The sequence below is a fragment of the Trachinotus anak genome, unplaced genomic scaffold, assembly GCF_046630095.1.
Source record: "Trachinotus anak isolate AG129_WGS33_773 ecotype Australia unplaced genomic scaffold, CSIRO_AGI_Tana_v1 ptg000006l, whole genome shotgun sequence".
Lineage (NCBI taxonomy): Eukaryota > Metazoa > Chordata > Actinopteri > Carangiformes > Carangidae > Trachinotus > Trachinotus anak.
The window spans coordinates 384,677-402,540 of NW_027273857.1; the positions used below are offsets into that span (position 1 = coordinate 384,677).

Genomic DNA, 17,864 nt, shown 5'->3' on the forward strand with positions numbered 1-17,864 from the left:
CAAGGAAGACGTCAGAAATGTAGTTTATGCGATCCAGTGCACCATCTGTAAAAAAATATACATAGGAGAGACAGGCAACAGCTTAAAAACCAGGATCTATCAGCATACATATCAACTCAATAAAACAGAAAACTCTACTATTCTTTATAATCATCTCAGAAATCATGGTCCCAACAATTACATCTTTCTGGGACTAGAAAATAACAACAACTGGTCGAGATCCTTCAGAAAAAGAAAAGAAAGAGAATGGATAAACACATTGGAAACTATCAATCCAAAAGGACTTAATGAAAAACAATAAGTTAAGTTTCTTTTTATGAAAAGTCTTTAGAAACTAATGCTTTTTACTAAAACATTATAAATAACCTCTTTAAAAACTACTATTTATTAATTATAAAAACAAACTCTCTTTTACACATTATATTTTTCATATGAATTTTATAGTAAAAGATGGTTTAAGATATCTCGTTTTTATAAAAAGAATTTTTAAAAACTATAAAAATAACTTAGGAACTAGAGCTATATAATATGTTTTAAAAGCAACAACTTATTAATAAATACCAATTCATTGTTCTTATCCATTCTCTCCCTCATAAATTCACAAAACATCTCTCCTTATGTAAGCTACATATTAATTGGGTATTGTGTTCATTGGCGTGGTTTAATTTACCCTGGTGATATGCACCAATCACTTCTGTACAATAACCCAACCTTTTTTTTTTTTTTTTTTTCTATTATTTTCCAGAACCTCTTCCTAAACATAACCATCTAAGGGAGGGTGCCTAACATCAACCGTCTTTTTTGTTTATTTATTTATTAATTTTAACCTGTACATGGCCCCTCCCCTAACCTCAACCATACAGGGGTGGGTGCCTAACCCTAAGATCTCTCAACCCTGTGAGGTTGTAACCCTGATACACCCACTTTAAGTGATTTTTTATTATGTTTTTAACCCTTTATTTGGCTCTCCCCCTTTTCTCTACAATTTCAATCATTTTAATTTTGTCTCTGTTTCATTTTATTATTATAGGAGTTATAAGAACCCTTAAGGAGAAGTAAATATGAAAATGACGTTGCAGATACCTGTTGCCAGAGCTGCTCTCTAATTTTTTTTAAAGAAAACTTTATTTATCTTATTTTAAAAGAGCATTGTCCCCTAACCTAACCCTGCCAGAGCCAGGTCAGTCAGCACTTCTCCTATAGATGGGATTAAAGAAATAGTCAATTATTACAAGGTGTTCCAAAAAATAAAGGACATATTTCCTCTTTTTTGAAATAAAGTATTAATTACCGTCCTAAGAAGCAGCGCAACCGGGAAACTTGGGGCTCCCTGGTCCATCTGAGCCGAGCCAGGCCGAACCAAACACGAGGGGGAGCTCCGCCACTACGGCTAAGGAGCCGCACACCATTCTAGCTCCTGCGCCCCCTCCTGCCCAGGAGCCGACGGTACCACGCCAGGCGCACAGACAAACAACGGCCCAAGTGTATCCGTGCCACGCTGACGCACCGTTACTTGCTTCACAGCCTGTAACGGAGAAAACACCCCCACCAAACGAGATCACAGAGCAATATCCTAATAACACAAATCAAGACAATATCCCCAAAATAAATTTTGAACTGGTTTGTGAGGAAGACTCGGTAAATAACTTACCAATTGGTCCCCAACTTTCGAACGTGGCTGTGTCCGTGGCCGAGACAATCTCTCTGACCTCTGCAACACACGGCGCACTGGATGACGTCACTCAAGGTGCGCTCGCTGAGTCTGAACCGGTGCGAGGGGTGAACACGGTGATGGCGGGGGCACAGGATGGAGAGAAAAACATGATGACAGAGGACACAACTGAAAGTCAAAATGACACTAATACTCCTCAGTCTGACTCCAGCCCGGTGCCCAAACCCCAGCGTACCGCCGCTCGCACACGAGCCAGACCGGAGCGCACAGAGCCGACAGTCCACCAGCATACCATCTACAAAAATCAGGACTGGCGATTGACGGTCAGAAAACCAATTTTAATAATTGGCGACTCCAATCTGGCCAGAATCCCAGTCTTCACCGACGAGCGGGTCCAAGTGGACAGCTATCCCGGTGCCACCTGCTCACACGTGACACACCTGCTCAAAAAACTGAGTATCCAACCACAGGTGGAGCATGTTATTCTGTCAGTCGGACTCAATAACTGCCTGAGGGAACAAACCACACCCACCTCGTGCAAACAACTGCAACAGCTGGTTGCCGTGACAACAACGGCTTTCCCGATGGCCATCATCCACGTCCCCATCATTCATTACTCTAACAAAATACCAGAAAACCAACAGGTATTAATTTCTGAAATGAACCAAAAAATCAGGCTGAAATATAACTTCTTAACCCGCATTGACAGACCAGATTTTACAGTTAACCCCAATGATCCAATTCATTGGACAAAGGAGACGGCAGATAAGATCCTCAAACACTGGCTGTCTAAGTTAAACATGCTGCCAATGCACTCCCCTCTTCATCAAATATAGTCAACTTAAGCCAGTCTTTCTCCCTAAATAGAGCAGAAATTGAAATACTGGAAAAAGGACTGACTTTCATACCTACGCCCAAACCACCAACTCCACTAGAAATACGCAAAGACCTCCACCTGTATCACCGCCGTTTCAAATTATTAGACTATTTTGATTACAATAAACAACAGGAAGCCGTACCTTTTATTACATTATCACACTGGGAACCGAAATTGGAGGCAGTGTCATCTCCGATTCAGAACCTCATCAAGGAGGACATAGCAGCTTTCCGCCAGTTCAAGCCGCGCCATTCCAGCAGGCAAAACATCAGCCAGGCGGAGAGAGGAGCGCTCGCCAGTCTCGCCAATAACCCGGACATCATCATTAAAGGCGCAGACAAAGGAGGCCAAATCTGTATACAGGATAAAATTCACTATTTACAGGAAGCAGACAGACAACTCAGTGACACTCATTATTACAAACCACTGCAATATTTACTCCAGCCAGAAACCCAGACCATTGTCAGAGAGAAAGTAGAACAGTTATATAGAAACAAATTCATAAACAATAAACAAAAAACTTACCTTATGGGCCCTGATAATCCTCGCCCACGCCTATTCTACCTGCTGCCTAAAATCCACAAACCTTCTGCGTCGTGGCCAGTTCCAAATGTCATCCCCAGTGGCAGACCCATTGTCAGCCACTGTGGCTCGGAGACATACAACATCACGGAGTATATCGATTTCTTCCTGAACCCACTGTCACAGCAACATCCGAGTTATGTCAAGGATACATATCATTTTGTAAATAAATTGAAAAATATACGAACATGTGTTAATGCGTATATTTTTTCCATTGATGTGGACTCCTTGTGTACTAACATAGATACAACACTGGGCCTGAAAGCGGTGTCTGAATGTTTTAACAGGAATCCCGATCCCTCTCGTCCCGATGACTTCATCCTGGACCTGTTAAAACTTACATTAGAAAGGAATGATTTTGAATTCAATGGCAAGTATTTCCTGCAGGTCTCTGGATGCGCCATGGGCCGTAAATACTCACCTGCGTATGCGGACATCTATATGGCAGATTGGGAGTGGTCTGTGTTCCAAAAATGCAGTAAAACACCAGCTCTCTATTTAAGATATCTGGATGATATTTTTGGAATATGGCCACATTCGTTGGCAGATTTGAATGATTTTATGGCAATTTTAAACAGCCACCATCCTAAAATCTCCCTTAAGCACAACATCCAACCACACCAAGTGGAATTCCTAGATACACAAGCCTTCTTCTGTAATGTTAATCAGAGTACAAAAGGCATAGCCACCAGAGTATACTTTAAGGATACAGACAGGCATGCTTTGCTCCATAAGACCAGCTTTCATCCCCGTCATACATATAAAGGTCTCATAAAATCACAACTCATCAGATTTCACAGAATCTGCACCCATAAACAGGATGTAGAGACTGCCACCAATACTCTATTTGCAGCTCTGAGGCCGAGAGGTTATTCAGCCAGGTTTCTCAGAGCCATTAAGAGTGAGGTGAAGAGACTGTTTGAATCATCCGGGGAATACACTGGCAGGAAAAATAACATGCCGCTCGCTCATACCTTTTGTAATTACTTACTCACCTCATGTGGCACAACTAAACTCTGTTTTGAAAACCCATTTTCAACAGGCACAAAACCAAATCCAGGAACTGGGAGATTTTAAGATGATCACTGCCTACAGGAGAAACAAGAATCTGAAGGACATTCTGGTACACACGGCAATGGGAAAACAAGAAAAACCACGCTCAAACAACCCCAAATTTATAAACAAACTCTTTATAGAAAACACATTCTCTGACAAAGGTGCTCCCATCAGACAGAGCTTCAAGGAAGACGTCAGAAATGTAGTTTATGCGATCCAGTGCACCATCTGTAAAAAAATATACATAGGAGAGACAGGCAACAGCTTAAAAACCAGGATCTATCAGCATACATATCAACTCAATAAAACAGAAAACTCTACTATTCTTTATAATCATCTCAGAAATCATGGTCCCAACAATTACATCTTTCTGGGACTAGAAAATAACAACAACTGGTCGAGATCCTTCAGAAAAAGAAAAGAAAGAGAATGGATAAACACATTGGAAACTATCAATCCAAAAGGACTTAATGAAAAACAATAAGTTAAGTTTCTTTTTATGAAAAGTCTTTAGAAACTAATGCTTTTTACTAAAACATTATAAATAACCTCTTTAAAAACTCTTAGCTAAAAAAAACAAATATTTTTACTATTTATTAATTATAAAAACAAACTCTCTTTTACACATTATATTTTTCATATGAATTTTATAGTAAAAGATGGTTTAAGATATCTCGTTTTTATGAAAAAAAAATTTAAAAACTATAAAAATAACTTAGGAACTAGAGCTATATAATATGTTTTAAAAGCAACAACTTATTAATAAATACCAATTCATTGTTCTTATCCATTCTCTCCCTCATAAATTCACAAAACATCTCTCCTTATGTAAGCTACATATTAATTGGGTATTGTGTTCATTGGCGTGGTTTAATTTTCCCTGGTGATATGTACCAATCACTTCTGTACAATAACCCAACCTTTTTTTTTTTTTTTTCTCTATTATTTTCCAGAACCTTTTCCTAAACATAACCATCTAAGGGAGGGTGCCTAACATCAACCGTCTTTTTTGTTTATTTATTTATTAATTTTAACCTGTACATGGCCCCTCCCCTAACCTCAACCATACAGGGGTGGGTGCCTAACCCTAAGATCTCTCAACCCTGTGAGGTTGTAACCCTGATACACCCACTTTAAGTGATTTTTTATTATGTTTTTAACCCTTTATTTGGCTCTCCCCCTTTTCTCTACAATTTTTTTCAGGAAACAAAGGTTCTTTTTTAACCCTAATGTATTTGTTTTTAATTTTTCATATATTGTCATTTTAATTTTGTCTCTGTTTCATTTTATTATTATAGGAGTTATAAGAACCCTTAAGGAGAAGTAAATATGAAAATGACGTTGCAGATACCTGTTGCCAGAGCTGCTCTCTAATTTTTTTTAAAGAAAACATTATTTATCTTATTTTAAAAGAGCATTGTCCCCTAACCTAACCCTAACCCTAACCCTAACCCTAAGGATACCATTTCCAGTTACCTTCCTTCCAAACCACCCTCTCCCCCTCCCCCTACTACCTCCTCTTCTTCTTCTCTTCCTAAACCTCCTCCCCCGACTCCAGCTACCCCTTCCCCTCTGAACCCTACATCTCCCTCCAATGCTCTACCTAGCCTTACACCTACTTCGAACCCTATCCCTGTCCCCTTAGACCCCTGTGCGTTGGAGGGGGTGGCGACGGAGGCACTGGATGTGGGGGCCCGGCCCCCAGCCCAACTACCCAAACGTAATCCGAGACGCCAGGTTAAAGTTATGCTCCATCCCCTTCCGGAGGAAGACCTGGAAAAACTCGGTCTGGTGAGAGCCGGGCCCTCCGTCTGCCCCCCTGCCTCCCCCTCCCTTCTTTCTTCCCCACAAATTGATCATATTCAATCAGAGCACAATCAGCTCTATAGCAATGTTGTCTTACCCTGCAGTAATACCATCTCATCTCTCTCACCTCCAGACACAGTCACACCACACCAACAGCAGATGGAGCCAGAGCTGCATGCCTCAGATCCCTGTGAAAAGGAAACAATCACTGAAGTGGGTAATGAAACAATGATGATGCTTGGAAAAATGAAAAGTGAAAAACTGATTCCTCTCCAAACATCTGAGTCACCCACTTCAAATTCCAACAGGGTATCTGGGGTAGCACCTGGCTCCTTAGGACGTCCAGAACCACACACACACCCACGTACTTTCAGAAAACTGCAGGAGTGGTCGCTGGAGGTGCAGAAGGAGACCCTGATCATTGGGGACTCCAATCTATCACGTATCCCACCATTTTCAAACTCTAAAGTACAAGTTGACAGTTACCCCGGAGCCACTTTTCACCATATTAATGCCATACTTAAAAAACTCACTCCACATCACAACACGAAACAGGTGATTTTAGCTGCAGGTCTAAATAACTGTTTACAGGAACAAGAACCCGCGACCACCTGGAAACAGCTGCAGCAACTATTAAAAACTAGTAACATCACCTTCCCGAATGCCACCATTTACATCCCACTAATAAATTTTTCTGACAGGTTTGATCCCCGCAAGAAAGAACGTCTCACAAAACTCAACAATATCATATCTAACAAATGTACCTTCCTTCCTGAAATAAATCTGCTTCTTTTTCAGACCGATGCCAAAGATCTCATCCACTGGACCAAAGACACAGCCCGCCTGATCATTAATTACTGGTTACAACAATTAAACTTGTAATGGGGGATAACTGTTTCAATACAACCCCCCAGAATTCCAACATCACAAACCTCTGTTCTACTCTCTCCCTCACATCCGCACAGCTGGAGATACTGGAGAAAGGCCTCACTTTCATCCCAACACCCAAACCTCCAACCCGACCGCAGCTCAGGGGGGACCTCCATGCTTTTCATAGGAGGCTGAAACTCCTGGACCACTTCCAGGGGTCACAGAGGCGGGAGCCTGTGCCCTTTACTGGACCGTCCCATTGGGAACCACACATTGATAACATTTCATTGGAAATAAAACAAATCATAGACAATAACATACAAGCACTTAGACAATGGTACCCCCGCCCTCATACACAAAACATAACTCAGGAACATAAACAGATCATCAAGTCACTAGGCAACAACAAACACATAATTATTAAACCTGCAGATAAAGGGGGACAAATTGTATTACAGGATAGAAATAATTACATACTAGAAGCAAACAGACAGTTAAATAATACAATTTATTATAAACCACTTTCACATTCACTACAATTAGAAACTCAGAACATGATCAGGAACATCACAAACACCTTATACCAAAATAAAAGCATTACTTTCAAACATAAAAGTTATTTGGACGGTCCAGATGAGCCCAGGCCCCGCCTCTTCTATCTACTTCCTAAAATCCACAAGCCTCCTGAGACGTGGACGGTCCCCTTTGTTGTTCCAGTCGGCCGCCCGATTGTCAGCGACTGTGGTTCAGAATCCTATCGAATAACAGAATACATAGATTATTTTATCAATCCACTTTCCAAACTTCACCCTAGCTACATCAAGGACACATATGAATTTGTTAATAAAATAAGAAATTTTCAAGTACCCAGCCATACTCTCCTTTTTTCCATAGACATAGAATCTTTATACACGAACATCGAAACACCACTTGGCCTTGCAGCCATACAACACATTTTCAATAAACATCCAAATCCATCCAGACCTGACAGGGAAATCTTACAGTTACTAGAACTCACACTCACCAGAAATGACTTCCAATTCAATAATAACCACTATCTCCAGCTGTGCGGATGTGTGATGGGTCGAAAATATTCTCGATCTTATGCCGACATATACCTAGCAAATTGGGAAGAAACAGTATTTACCAAGACAGCAATAAAACCACTCCTTTATTTCCGTTATCTGGATGACATCTTTGGTCTTTGGGACAGGTCAGAAATAGAATTCACAACATTTTTCAACATCCTCAATACACACCACCCCAAAATAAAATTGAAGCATAATTTACAACCACTTACTGTTGAGTTCCTGGATACGAGGGTCTTCTTCTGCCCCTCTTCCTGATAATAAACCCCATTCCCCACATTTTGTTAAAAACTATTTAAATACCCACCCACCCTCGACCAATGTTGGACCACAAATTACATCATCTGACAGCATCAGTGTGATGGCAACACAGAAATCCTATCATTCAGCCAAAATCATGGTTAAAATGAATGAGAAAAGCCTTATTCTTCCACTGATAATTTTTACTTAATTTTTCTTCAATAAATCCGACATTCTCCCAACTTTAATTGAAAACAGATTGCCAATATGACCAATATAAATCCCTTGGCCTGGCTTTGAATGGAGTTTACTACTGAAGCAATATGTTGTGAAACACAACTCAGGAAATCAACAAAAGAATAATACTGTAATGATCATATCCCCCAACCAGGGAACAAAATCAAATTCAGATGTTATTTTAACAGTTCTGGAATTAGGATTTTAAATATGCGCTGATTTTAACACATTTCAACAAATGAGAACACCATGAATATGGACTCACTGCCAAAACATACCCACATTGCCTCCCCCACTGAGGTGCAACTCAGCAACCGTTCTAAACATGTAAAACACCATATATAGAAATCATTTGGGCTATTCAAAGTACCCCATAGACTGGATAGATGTACTGCTAATATGTACTTACCCCTTATTTGTCACACTGGTTGTTAACACCACAAGGTAGCCCCAGTCTGTCCAAACAAGGCTGAAGTTCTGGAAACAGATGAAGTTGGCACCTAAACCCTCACCAAAAGAAAAGATGGATCCCCCCCTGAGGAACAACCAGGACCAACCCCAACAGAGCATTGCCTTCCCAATCATGCAAAGGGTTAGGAGTACCAAGGCTAGCCCCGACAGAGCAGTGCCTGCTTGGACCCCAAGATCCCCCCAGGAGACCCCAAGTCCAACAAGGGCATCCCCCCAGACGCAACCAGGACCAGCCATGACCAAGCAGTGCCTTCTTTGCTACCTCCTGGGTAGGAGAGACCAGGGCCAGTCATGACAGAGCATTGCCTCCCTGGGTACCCAAGACCCCCATGCTGAAACCCCAGGCCTTTGATTGTCCCACCCAGAACAATCAGGACCTGGCCCAATCAAGCGGTGCCTTCCCGACCACCCAAAGCGTTGGGGGACCAGGGCCAGCCGCAACAAAGCACTGCTTCTCTGAACGCCCAGATGTCCATGCTAATCCCACCCTAAAAGCAGAGCCCAGTGCCCCATACCACACAAACCCCAAACCTGTTAAAAGACCAACATGGATAATAGGTTAGGAGTAGTATGTAGGATGTTACAACAGAGTTTCAGGAGGTATTAAAGACCAACCCTGTTTAACAATCTAAAACATTTATTTTATTGTCTCTTTAAATGATGATCACCTATATACTAAACCCTAAGCCTAAATATTCTCAGGAGAAATATACAGTAGGTACTAAAAATATGGGGGTCAATGAGAAATAAAGCTTCTAAAACGTTATCTTTATAAAATATCTCAAAAGTGGACATAATGCATATTTTAACAAATTAAACCAATGTCCCTCAAAAAGTATAATGCAAACATTTCTAAGTTTTTTAATTATTTTTTGATTCTATTTTTAACTTGGCCACCTGAAAAATGTAAGGTGGTATGTATATATATATATATATATATATATATATATACATACATACATATCACACACATTAAAATATACACTTTCCTTCTATTTATTCTCAGTGAAAACTTTTGGCAAGTATACCTGAGTATGTCTACAGTGACTACCATATTATTCTGTGGTTGACTTTTATATTAACAGTAAGTTAAGATTGTTGCATTCTAGTGGCCAGGTATTTAGTATTTTATTATTGTAGTTATTTATTTTATACACAAATGAATGTCTTAAAGAAATATCTATGTATTTCATAGTTTTCAGCCATTGGCTGACTTTAACCTATTATTTATTGGTTTAAATTAATATTTTACCTGGTTGCACCAACTGAGGATTTAGTTGTGTCGCCTGACCACATTAATAATAACAGTAAATATGTGAAAGGGTTAGGGTTAGGGTCTCTACATCTGACCTTTCTCCCATGATCACCCAGAGATCAACCAGAAATGACACTCCTTCAGATTAAGTCTCTGAATTAAACAAAATTATTGTCAACATTCTCAGTACTGAACAAGTTTTAAGAATATCTTATTATATATGTTCTAATGTTGTTATTCTAATGCACCTTAAAACCAACCAAACAGAAATTATACCTTATCAATAACTGACAATATTAACTATTTTCTCTTAAGATAAAGAAAAAAAATGCAAAGGGACTGATGATGTAAATCAGGTCATTAAATTTTTTAAATTTTTTTATCTTTTCATATTTAGTATGTTGACTTATGTCATATTTATTGAGGTTTTGCATCCATAATGGAAAGTGATCCAAAATACCACCCAGCACTTTTGAAAACCAAGTCTCAAGATGTCTTCTGTCTCCTTTCAAATTCTATCAGTTCTTGTAATCAGTATAGAACCAATGAGTGAGTCAAGACCTTAAGTATACCCCTAGGTCAGTGCACCCAGGTCACAGCCTGGGATAAGCCATCTTTACAGAAATCCCTACCTAACCTATTAACATCTATAAACTGGTTATTAACCCTAACAACACACAAAATCCAAAGAGGTTTATAAAAAGTTTAATATAAACCTAATTCAGTGGCTTCCAAATCACACAAAACAGACTCTCCCACCCCAGGCAGTCACTCATCATAACTCAGGACCTATGTGTGACTATGTGGCAACTTGCAACCACTTGTGGATTAAAGATGGTCTTTTAGTCATCTACCTCACCAAGGTACATACTACTACAACCACTAACCAAAGCTGGAAATAAAGCAAAAATCTCCAACTGGATGTCATGCAGATAGATGTGGAACAGCCAAAAATATCAATGGGAAGATGTATTTGGGATTTTGGCCACTGTGCCCACTTACAGTTATCCTACATAAGCCTGCCATATACAAATTGATCAGGCATTCCCAAGAACATTACCCCTCGGAACAAGTTTAGTGTCTCTACCACCTTCACAAAATGAGTTTTAACAGGGCTAAACAAGCTGTTTCATAGTTTTCAAGTTTAACTAGTTACACATTCAGCTGTGCACAACACACATGCAATAAAGGACAAGTAACTGATACTACAAGCTCATCCTGACCCTGTTTCCTTCTACCTTCATACAGACTATTCCCTCCACATTCTTTGTTTTTCTAGATTAAATGATGTATTCCACCAATATTCTGTGTGCCTTACCTTCACACACCCACTCTCTAAATTCACTGCATAACACTATACCAATGAATGTCCAATGACAGCCAACTCTGGAACAGGACTTTGAGGGACGCCTCAACAGGTCCTGAGGAGAAAAATTACTTTTCATTACAATTTATAAAGTCAACACCACAAACTCAGTGGTAGTTCACTTTTATAACATATTAAGAGTAAAAAGGACAAGAAATGTGACCCAGTAGTTTCCATAACCACCAGTCTTTCACCATCTCAGGTTAAGTTTTCAATTAATTCACATCTCACTAAAATTACACCACATTCATGACTTCCTGTTTGACAAATTATAGTCATGCACCTGGAAAACTGAACATTTGTTAGCTAAATGAAAACAGTTTATCTCTTACACTTTTCCTCTCTGTCTGTAATCATCATTTATCCTCTTTATCTCTGTGGAACATCTCAATACAGTTTTTTTTTTTTTTTTTTTTCTACACCTTCTTTATCTCCCCTCTCTCTCTCTCTCTCTCTCTGTCTCTGCAGCAAATCCAGACCAATCAGCAGCAAGTGGCTCTGCATCATGTGACCCGTGTGTCTGTGATTCACAAAAACCAAAGCACAGATGCAGAGATGACTCACTGCAGTGACACACACACACACACACACACACACACACACACACACACACACACACACACACACACACACACACACACACACACACACACACACACACACACACACACACACACAAACCTGCTCTAACACCTAACACATCTGTAGCATGGATTACAAACTTTGTTTATCTGATCCCACTATAACATTAAATATTACTCGCTTCTACATTTAATTTAAAGGTCACATGTTTCACACGTTCCCAGTGTTTAAAGTGTTTTGACTGTCAACACCGTGTCAGACTGGTTAAACTGGTCACACTGGTCAGAGTGGAGTGATCTGACAATATTAACAGCAGCAGAGCAGAGTTACAACTGTGACCCTAACTTTGGACTGTGACCACAGCGGAAAGGACTGATTGATTGATTGATTGATTGATTGACTAAGTAGAGACATTGCAGCTGATAAGATTGTGTCTGGAATTGTAGTTATCGTTGTGGCTTTGTTTCTGTTAATATGTAAAATATCAACTGACATTTTCCAGGTTTTGGATGATTGTTACTAATCTGTCACGTGAGAAAAGGAACATCTTCAAGACTGTCTGATTCTTACCATTCTTAGACCTAACCCTTCCTCTACATAAATATATAACATGATCTGATCTTACAGATATAATCACTGTGTTGTCATTACTGCAAATTTAAAAAGCTGTTTTCACAGATATTCTACATTTTTATTAATTATTATGCTAAAACAGACATAAGTCAGATCTCAGTCTTAACTCTGATGAATATGTTGTGACTGAATAGAATAGAATAGAATAGAATAGAATAGAATAGAATAGAATAGAATAGAATAGAATAGTTTACAGTGAAGAAATGAAATTAGAGGCAACAGACACTCAGATTGTTGTTTATGTTGGTGGTTTGATTTCTATATAAAAACAGTTGGCACAAATCAGTCAACTGACTGGTTTTACATTCAAACTTCAGACAACAGAGACAGAAAACGTCAAACTCCTCAAAGCTGATCAACAGGTCACATGATTTGCCTCCAGCATGGCTGCTGAGGCGACATTTTAGGTTGAATAAAAACAGCTAAAAGCTGCTGTTTTAAATCTGTAAACTCTGTTCTAAATAATTTGAGTCAACTGTGGCGAGGAAACAGTTGGTACATTTATATTTAAAGAAAAAAAAATCAGCTCAGGTGACATTAAACAACCTTAAATGTTTATATTTGTATCCTCTTGTACAAGCACATTCTGATAATGTCTTATTATCTCTTGGACTGACAACTCATCAGCACCTCACATTTTTCGTTGTTTTCCACCACAAGAACATAATGACCTGTAACTTCACATGTATCTGTTGTTTCTGGTTCTACTTTAGTTTCCTCTGTTGTTGGTGAAACTACAGCTCTGATAGTAAACCATGGCTCATGAGGGGAAGCTAACTTTCAACACATTCTTCTGTTGAGCTAGTCTAGAGTCAGTTGTCTGAAAATGTCCTGGTGATTTAACAAAACAGATGACAGCTCACTTGCTCCATTATTGTCTGAATCGGAACGTAACGGTTACCATGTTTGTCTCTCTGTCATATTTCCACGACGTTCAGTAAATCTGAGATCTTCTAGTTTGTGGAACACAGTGGGGCATGAGCAGAAGCCATACAGGGTACAGGTTAGGGTTAGGGTTCCTGTAGCAGCATAGAAGTTTGAGTTGTGTGTTAGGACCTGAGGTTTTGAGAACACTTGCTCCCTGCCACAGCAGCAAACAGGTAAACTTGAAACACTGACCTTCATTAACTCTGTACGATAACTGACTGGTCGTTATCAGCCTCACACAGACTTTAAATGTTCAGGGTTAAACTTAACAGGTTCAGAGTTTCTCCTCAGCCAGAGCAGCTTTCAGGTTCTTTAAGACATTGTTTTGGTTTCTGTGAGTTTACAGGTGTTTTCTGTCTCTGTTGCTGTTAGGGAACACACCCCCACCTCCACCCCTTGACATGTGATGAATAAATAAATACCTTTCTACAGCACTGACTGACACATTAAGCTTTCTCCTGCTATGCGATGAAACAAAATAAGGCTGGAGATCATATGTGAGGTTGCCATGGTAACTGGTCTACATCCATGATGGTACAATCAGAAGATAATGTTGGTTTTGATTGACAGCATGCAGTTAAAGTGAGCTAGTGTCCATGTCTCAGTCTCTCTTCAGTAGGAGGTCAAAACTCATGATCCATCCAACTGTTGATCAGATTGCTTGTCAGTCGCCATGGTAACGGCGTTAAAGCTGCAGGTGCAGCCAGTTTACATTCAGACCTCATCAACGGGTCGATGGCTGCTGGGCGAGTCTCATTAACAAATACTGTGATCTCCTCTCTCTCTCTCCATTTTTTAACTCTTAGCGATCCAGATCAACAATCCTGTTTCCTTCATCATTCTCTTTGTCCTCCTCTTTCTCCTCCTCTGTCTCCTTCTCCTCCTTTATTTTGTCATCCTCCTCCTCATACTCCCTTTCTTTTTCTTTTTCAATCTTCTCCCTCTCCCTCTCTCTCACTCCCCCTTGGTTCTTCAGATCCTGAAACACCTCAGTGAAGAAGTGTGGGTCGGCGTTGATTCGCAGCATGTCAGCACTCAGACGGTGTATCAGCTCCAGTGCTCGCTCCCAGAATGCATCACGGCTGGACTCGACCAGGAAAGGTTTGAGAGGGTACGAGATTTCATTGCCCAGGTAGGAGTAGGCCAGATAGAGGCAGGTGAGGAAGGTGGCATGGAGCTCTTGCTGTGAAGACATGTCCTCATCCACTGCCTCTCTGCACAGCAGGTACACGAAGACCAGACTGGCAGGACTGATGAAGCACTGGTCCTGGGGGGGGGCAGCACAGGGCAAATAGTACAGCAGAGACTCACAGAGAGAAGAGAACTGATACTACACAAAGGACAAGTAGTACTAGTACTACAGACATCAGAGGACTGGTGTACACATACAGAACACATGATAGTACTACTGCTAGTAAGAGAACACAAGTTACAGAGGTGTGAGGACTAGTTATGAAAAACTGAAGAGTCAACACAAACAGTCTAAACCACAAACACCAACCTGCCAGCCTTGAACCAACAATGCTCGGTCCACGTTTCTGAACCAGAGGACAATCTGATTGGACGACAGGTCCTTCAGTTTGACACAACGATGACACAGAAAATCAGAAAGACAACGCAGAAGCTCACCTGTCGATGCCTGCAGAAGAAAGGACACAAGGAGACAAGGAGAGAAGACAAGGAAACAAGAAATACAGAGAAAGAAGAGAGGAGACAGAGAGTGGAGTTTGATTTCATAAAAAAAATATTCAAACTGTCAAATTGTGTTTATTTTGTTAAAATTTTGACAAATTCACTGTTGACCATCTTTAAACATGATCAAGTTTAGGTATTTGTGATTTTTTTGTTAAATTAATTCTGCATGCAGACCTGGCATTAAATATTTTAATACAATGTTTCATAATAATGCATGAACAACTCATTCTGCAAGAATTACATACATATTTTCTTTAGTATGAAGTGTGAATTTTCTCTGATTTTATTTCTTCACATTCATATTTGTTATCTTATATTTTAGTTTTGACCTAAAGATTAGGTTTGGACAGAAAATTTACCAAATTTAAAAGAAATATCTGCATCAGGTAGTTACAGAAATCTGAATTTTAAAACTTAATTTTATTGTGAAATCCCCATGTGACAGAATATAAACTAAATCTGATCAAATTACATGTACAGATATTATTGGAGGGCTAATTGTTTAAAATTTTACTGTCTAGTTTTTGCTACTGTTCCATGTCTAAATGATGCAGAAATAAAAGTGGTAACAGGTTTATTAATGCTCAGATTTCACTTTTCTGTTTTGCATCGTTTATCTTGTGCTCAAACATTTTAAAGGTGGTACTTTGAAAATAAAACACACACAAACACACCGACCTGCACCACCACCCTCCGCGGTGAGATGATCGGGTCCGGCCTCCCCTGCTTCTGGCTCTGGGAGTACTCCGGGACAGTGGGTACAGGCACTGGAATGGGCCCGTGTCTTTGTCCGGCCTTGGGAGCTCTGTGGCGGCTGTCGGTGGCCTCCTTCTCACGCTGCACATGCCCTGAATCGGCCGCCGCCGGCTTCACCTTCTTCCCGCCCTTCCTCTTGGCTCGCGCGGCCACGAGGCGTTTTTTCCAGCTGAGCGCGTGCAGCAGCACCGGGTGCCGCTTCTTCTTCTTCTTCTTCTTCTCATCCTGCTCCTCTTCCTCCTCCTCGCGGGCCTCCAGCGGCTTCTGCACCGCGAGCTCCGCGAGTTTGTCTGGCCCACGAGCCGCGGCTTTCCTCGAGCCCGGAGACAGAGACAGCACCGTTCCCATGACGACAACCGGAGCGAGCGGCGAGAGCCTCTCTGCAGCAGCGCAGACGGAGGAGGAAGAGGAGGAGGAAGAGCTGTCTGTCCGTCCGTCGGTCGGTCCCCGCGTTAAACCGTTAAGCCGTTAGAAATAAAAAAACGTGATGAAGATAAAAGAGAAATCTGTCAGCAACTCCATCACTCCCACACTGTCCGTCCCGCTGTCTGTCTGCACCTGTCTGTCTGCACCTGTCTGTCTGTCTCTGACGCAGACTGAAGGAATGGAGGGGGGCTGCAGAGACTCTGTCCGCGGTGCTGAAACTGAGGAGACAGTTCAGTTTAAAGCTGCAGTGGAGACTAAAGGAGCACTGCACAGATTCTGGGTCTCTGACAGTTGGGTGTAGATGCTGTTGTGGTCCGATCCAACTGATCCACTGAGTCAAGGGTTAATGAGAGCAGAGAGGTGTTTTTAACAACATCACAGACACTTTACATCACTGTGTTCAGCAGAGTCTCTGGTACAGGTTAACTCTCCAGTGACAGGGTTACAGTCCTGGAACAGTGTCTCAGCTGAATCCTGGTCTCAGACAAGAGAAACTTTAAATCACCATGACAACAGCTGTAGTTTGGTTTTGCAGTGATTGAGACAGTTTTCACTGGAAATAGAGACATTCAGTTGTAGAAGGTCAATGCACTGTGAATGAAACTTTCCTGTGGATGTTTCACAATAAAAGTCTCCCTCGGAAAAGAAGGTATTATTCCCCCAGAACAACTGAGAGACTTTTATTGTGTGGAGTTCACAGGAAACAGAAGCACTGTCAGCAAGAAGACGAAGAGATCAGGAAACAGAGGTATCTGGTGAAATATGATCAAATATCCATTAAGAACAAAAAAAAAAAGGAATCATTAATTCATTTAAGTCATGAAAACAACATTATCTCAGGATAAAAAGAGTGATACCACATTGAAACAAGGTGGGTGAATAACTGACTCCACCCTGACACAGGGGAAGCTCCACCCCTTCCTTAAGAAACATCCACCCTCTGGTTTCAGCTCTGTGAAGAACAAACCAAATACTATGATACTCTGAAAATGTATATTTATCAAAGATTCAACTTATGACTCAAATTTTTAAGCTGATATTATCAAAGTATGAACTGTGGAGTTGTCTGTCCTTCAAATTTCTCCACAATTACTCCATCCACTATATATATATGCATGCTCGGCATAATTACATTAGTGTATGTGAATGGTAAAATGTATTTTCTGTACTTTCCTTTCTTGTGTATATTCTTTCTGTTTTGTTACTCTGGCCAGAAGAAGCTTTAGAAAATAAAAGCTCAGTTAAAAATAAAGTCTGATGTATGAAACAGTATCATGCTGATTATCACTAATCATGGTGTTACTTTAACATTACAGTATTTGTGT

The 17,864-nt window shown here is 40.5% G+C and overlaps 1 protein-coding gene across 2 annotated transcripts; it reads right to left on the reverse strand.

Moving 5' to 3' along the window:
- Positions 1–11,588: 11,588 nt before the first annotated feature.
- On the reverse strand, positions 11,589–17,716 carry LOC139622308 (cyclin-dependent kinase 5 activator 1-like). Of its 2 annotated transcripts, XR_011691199.1 has the most exons (4): positions 16,036–17,716; positions 15,164–15,301; positions 12,144–14,929; positions 11,589–12,083 (listed from the first exon to the last, which is right to left on the reverse strand). XR_011691199.1 is itself a non-coding variant. In XM_071479512.1 (3 exons), exons 1-3 carry the CDS (start codon positions 16,459–16,461, stop codon positions 14,465–14,467), a joined length of 1,029 nt encoding a protein of 342 aa, XP_071335613.1. In that variant the 5' UTR covers positions 16,462–17,716; the 3' UTR covers positions 11,589–14,464. The 2 variants fall into 2 exon arrangements, 1 of the variants encoding a protein (XP_071335613.1); XM_071479512.1 differs by having other exon boundaries at positions 11,589–14,929.
- Between the last annotated feature and the right edge of the window lie 148 nt (positions 17,717–17,864).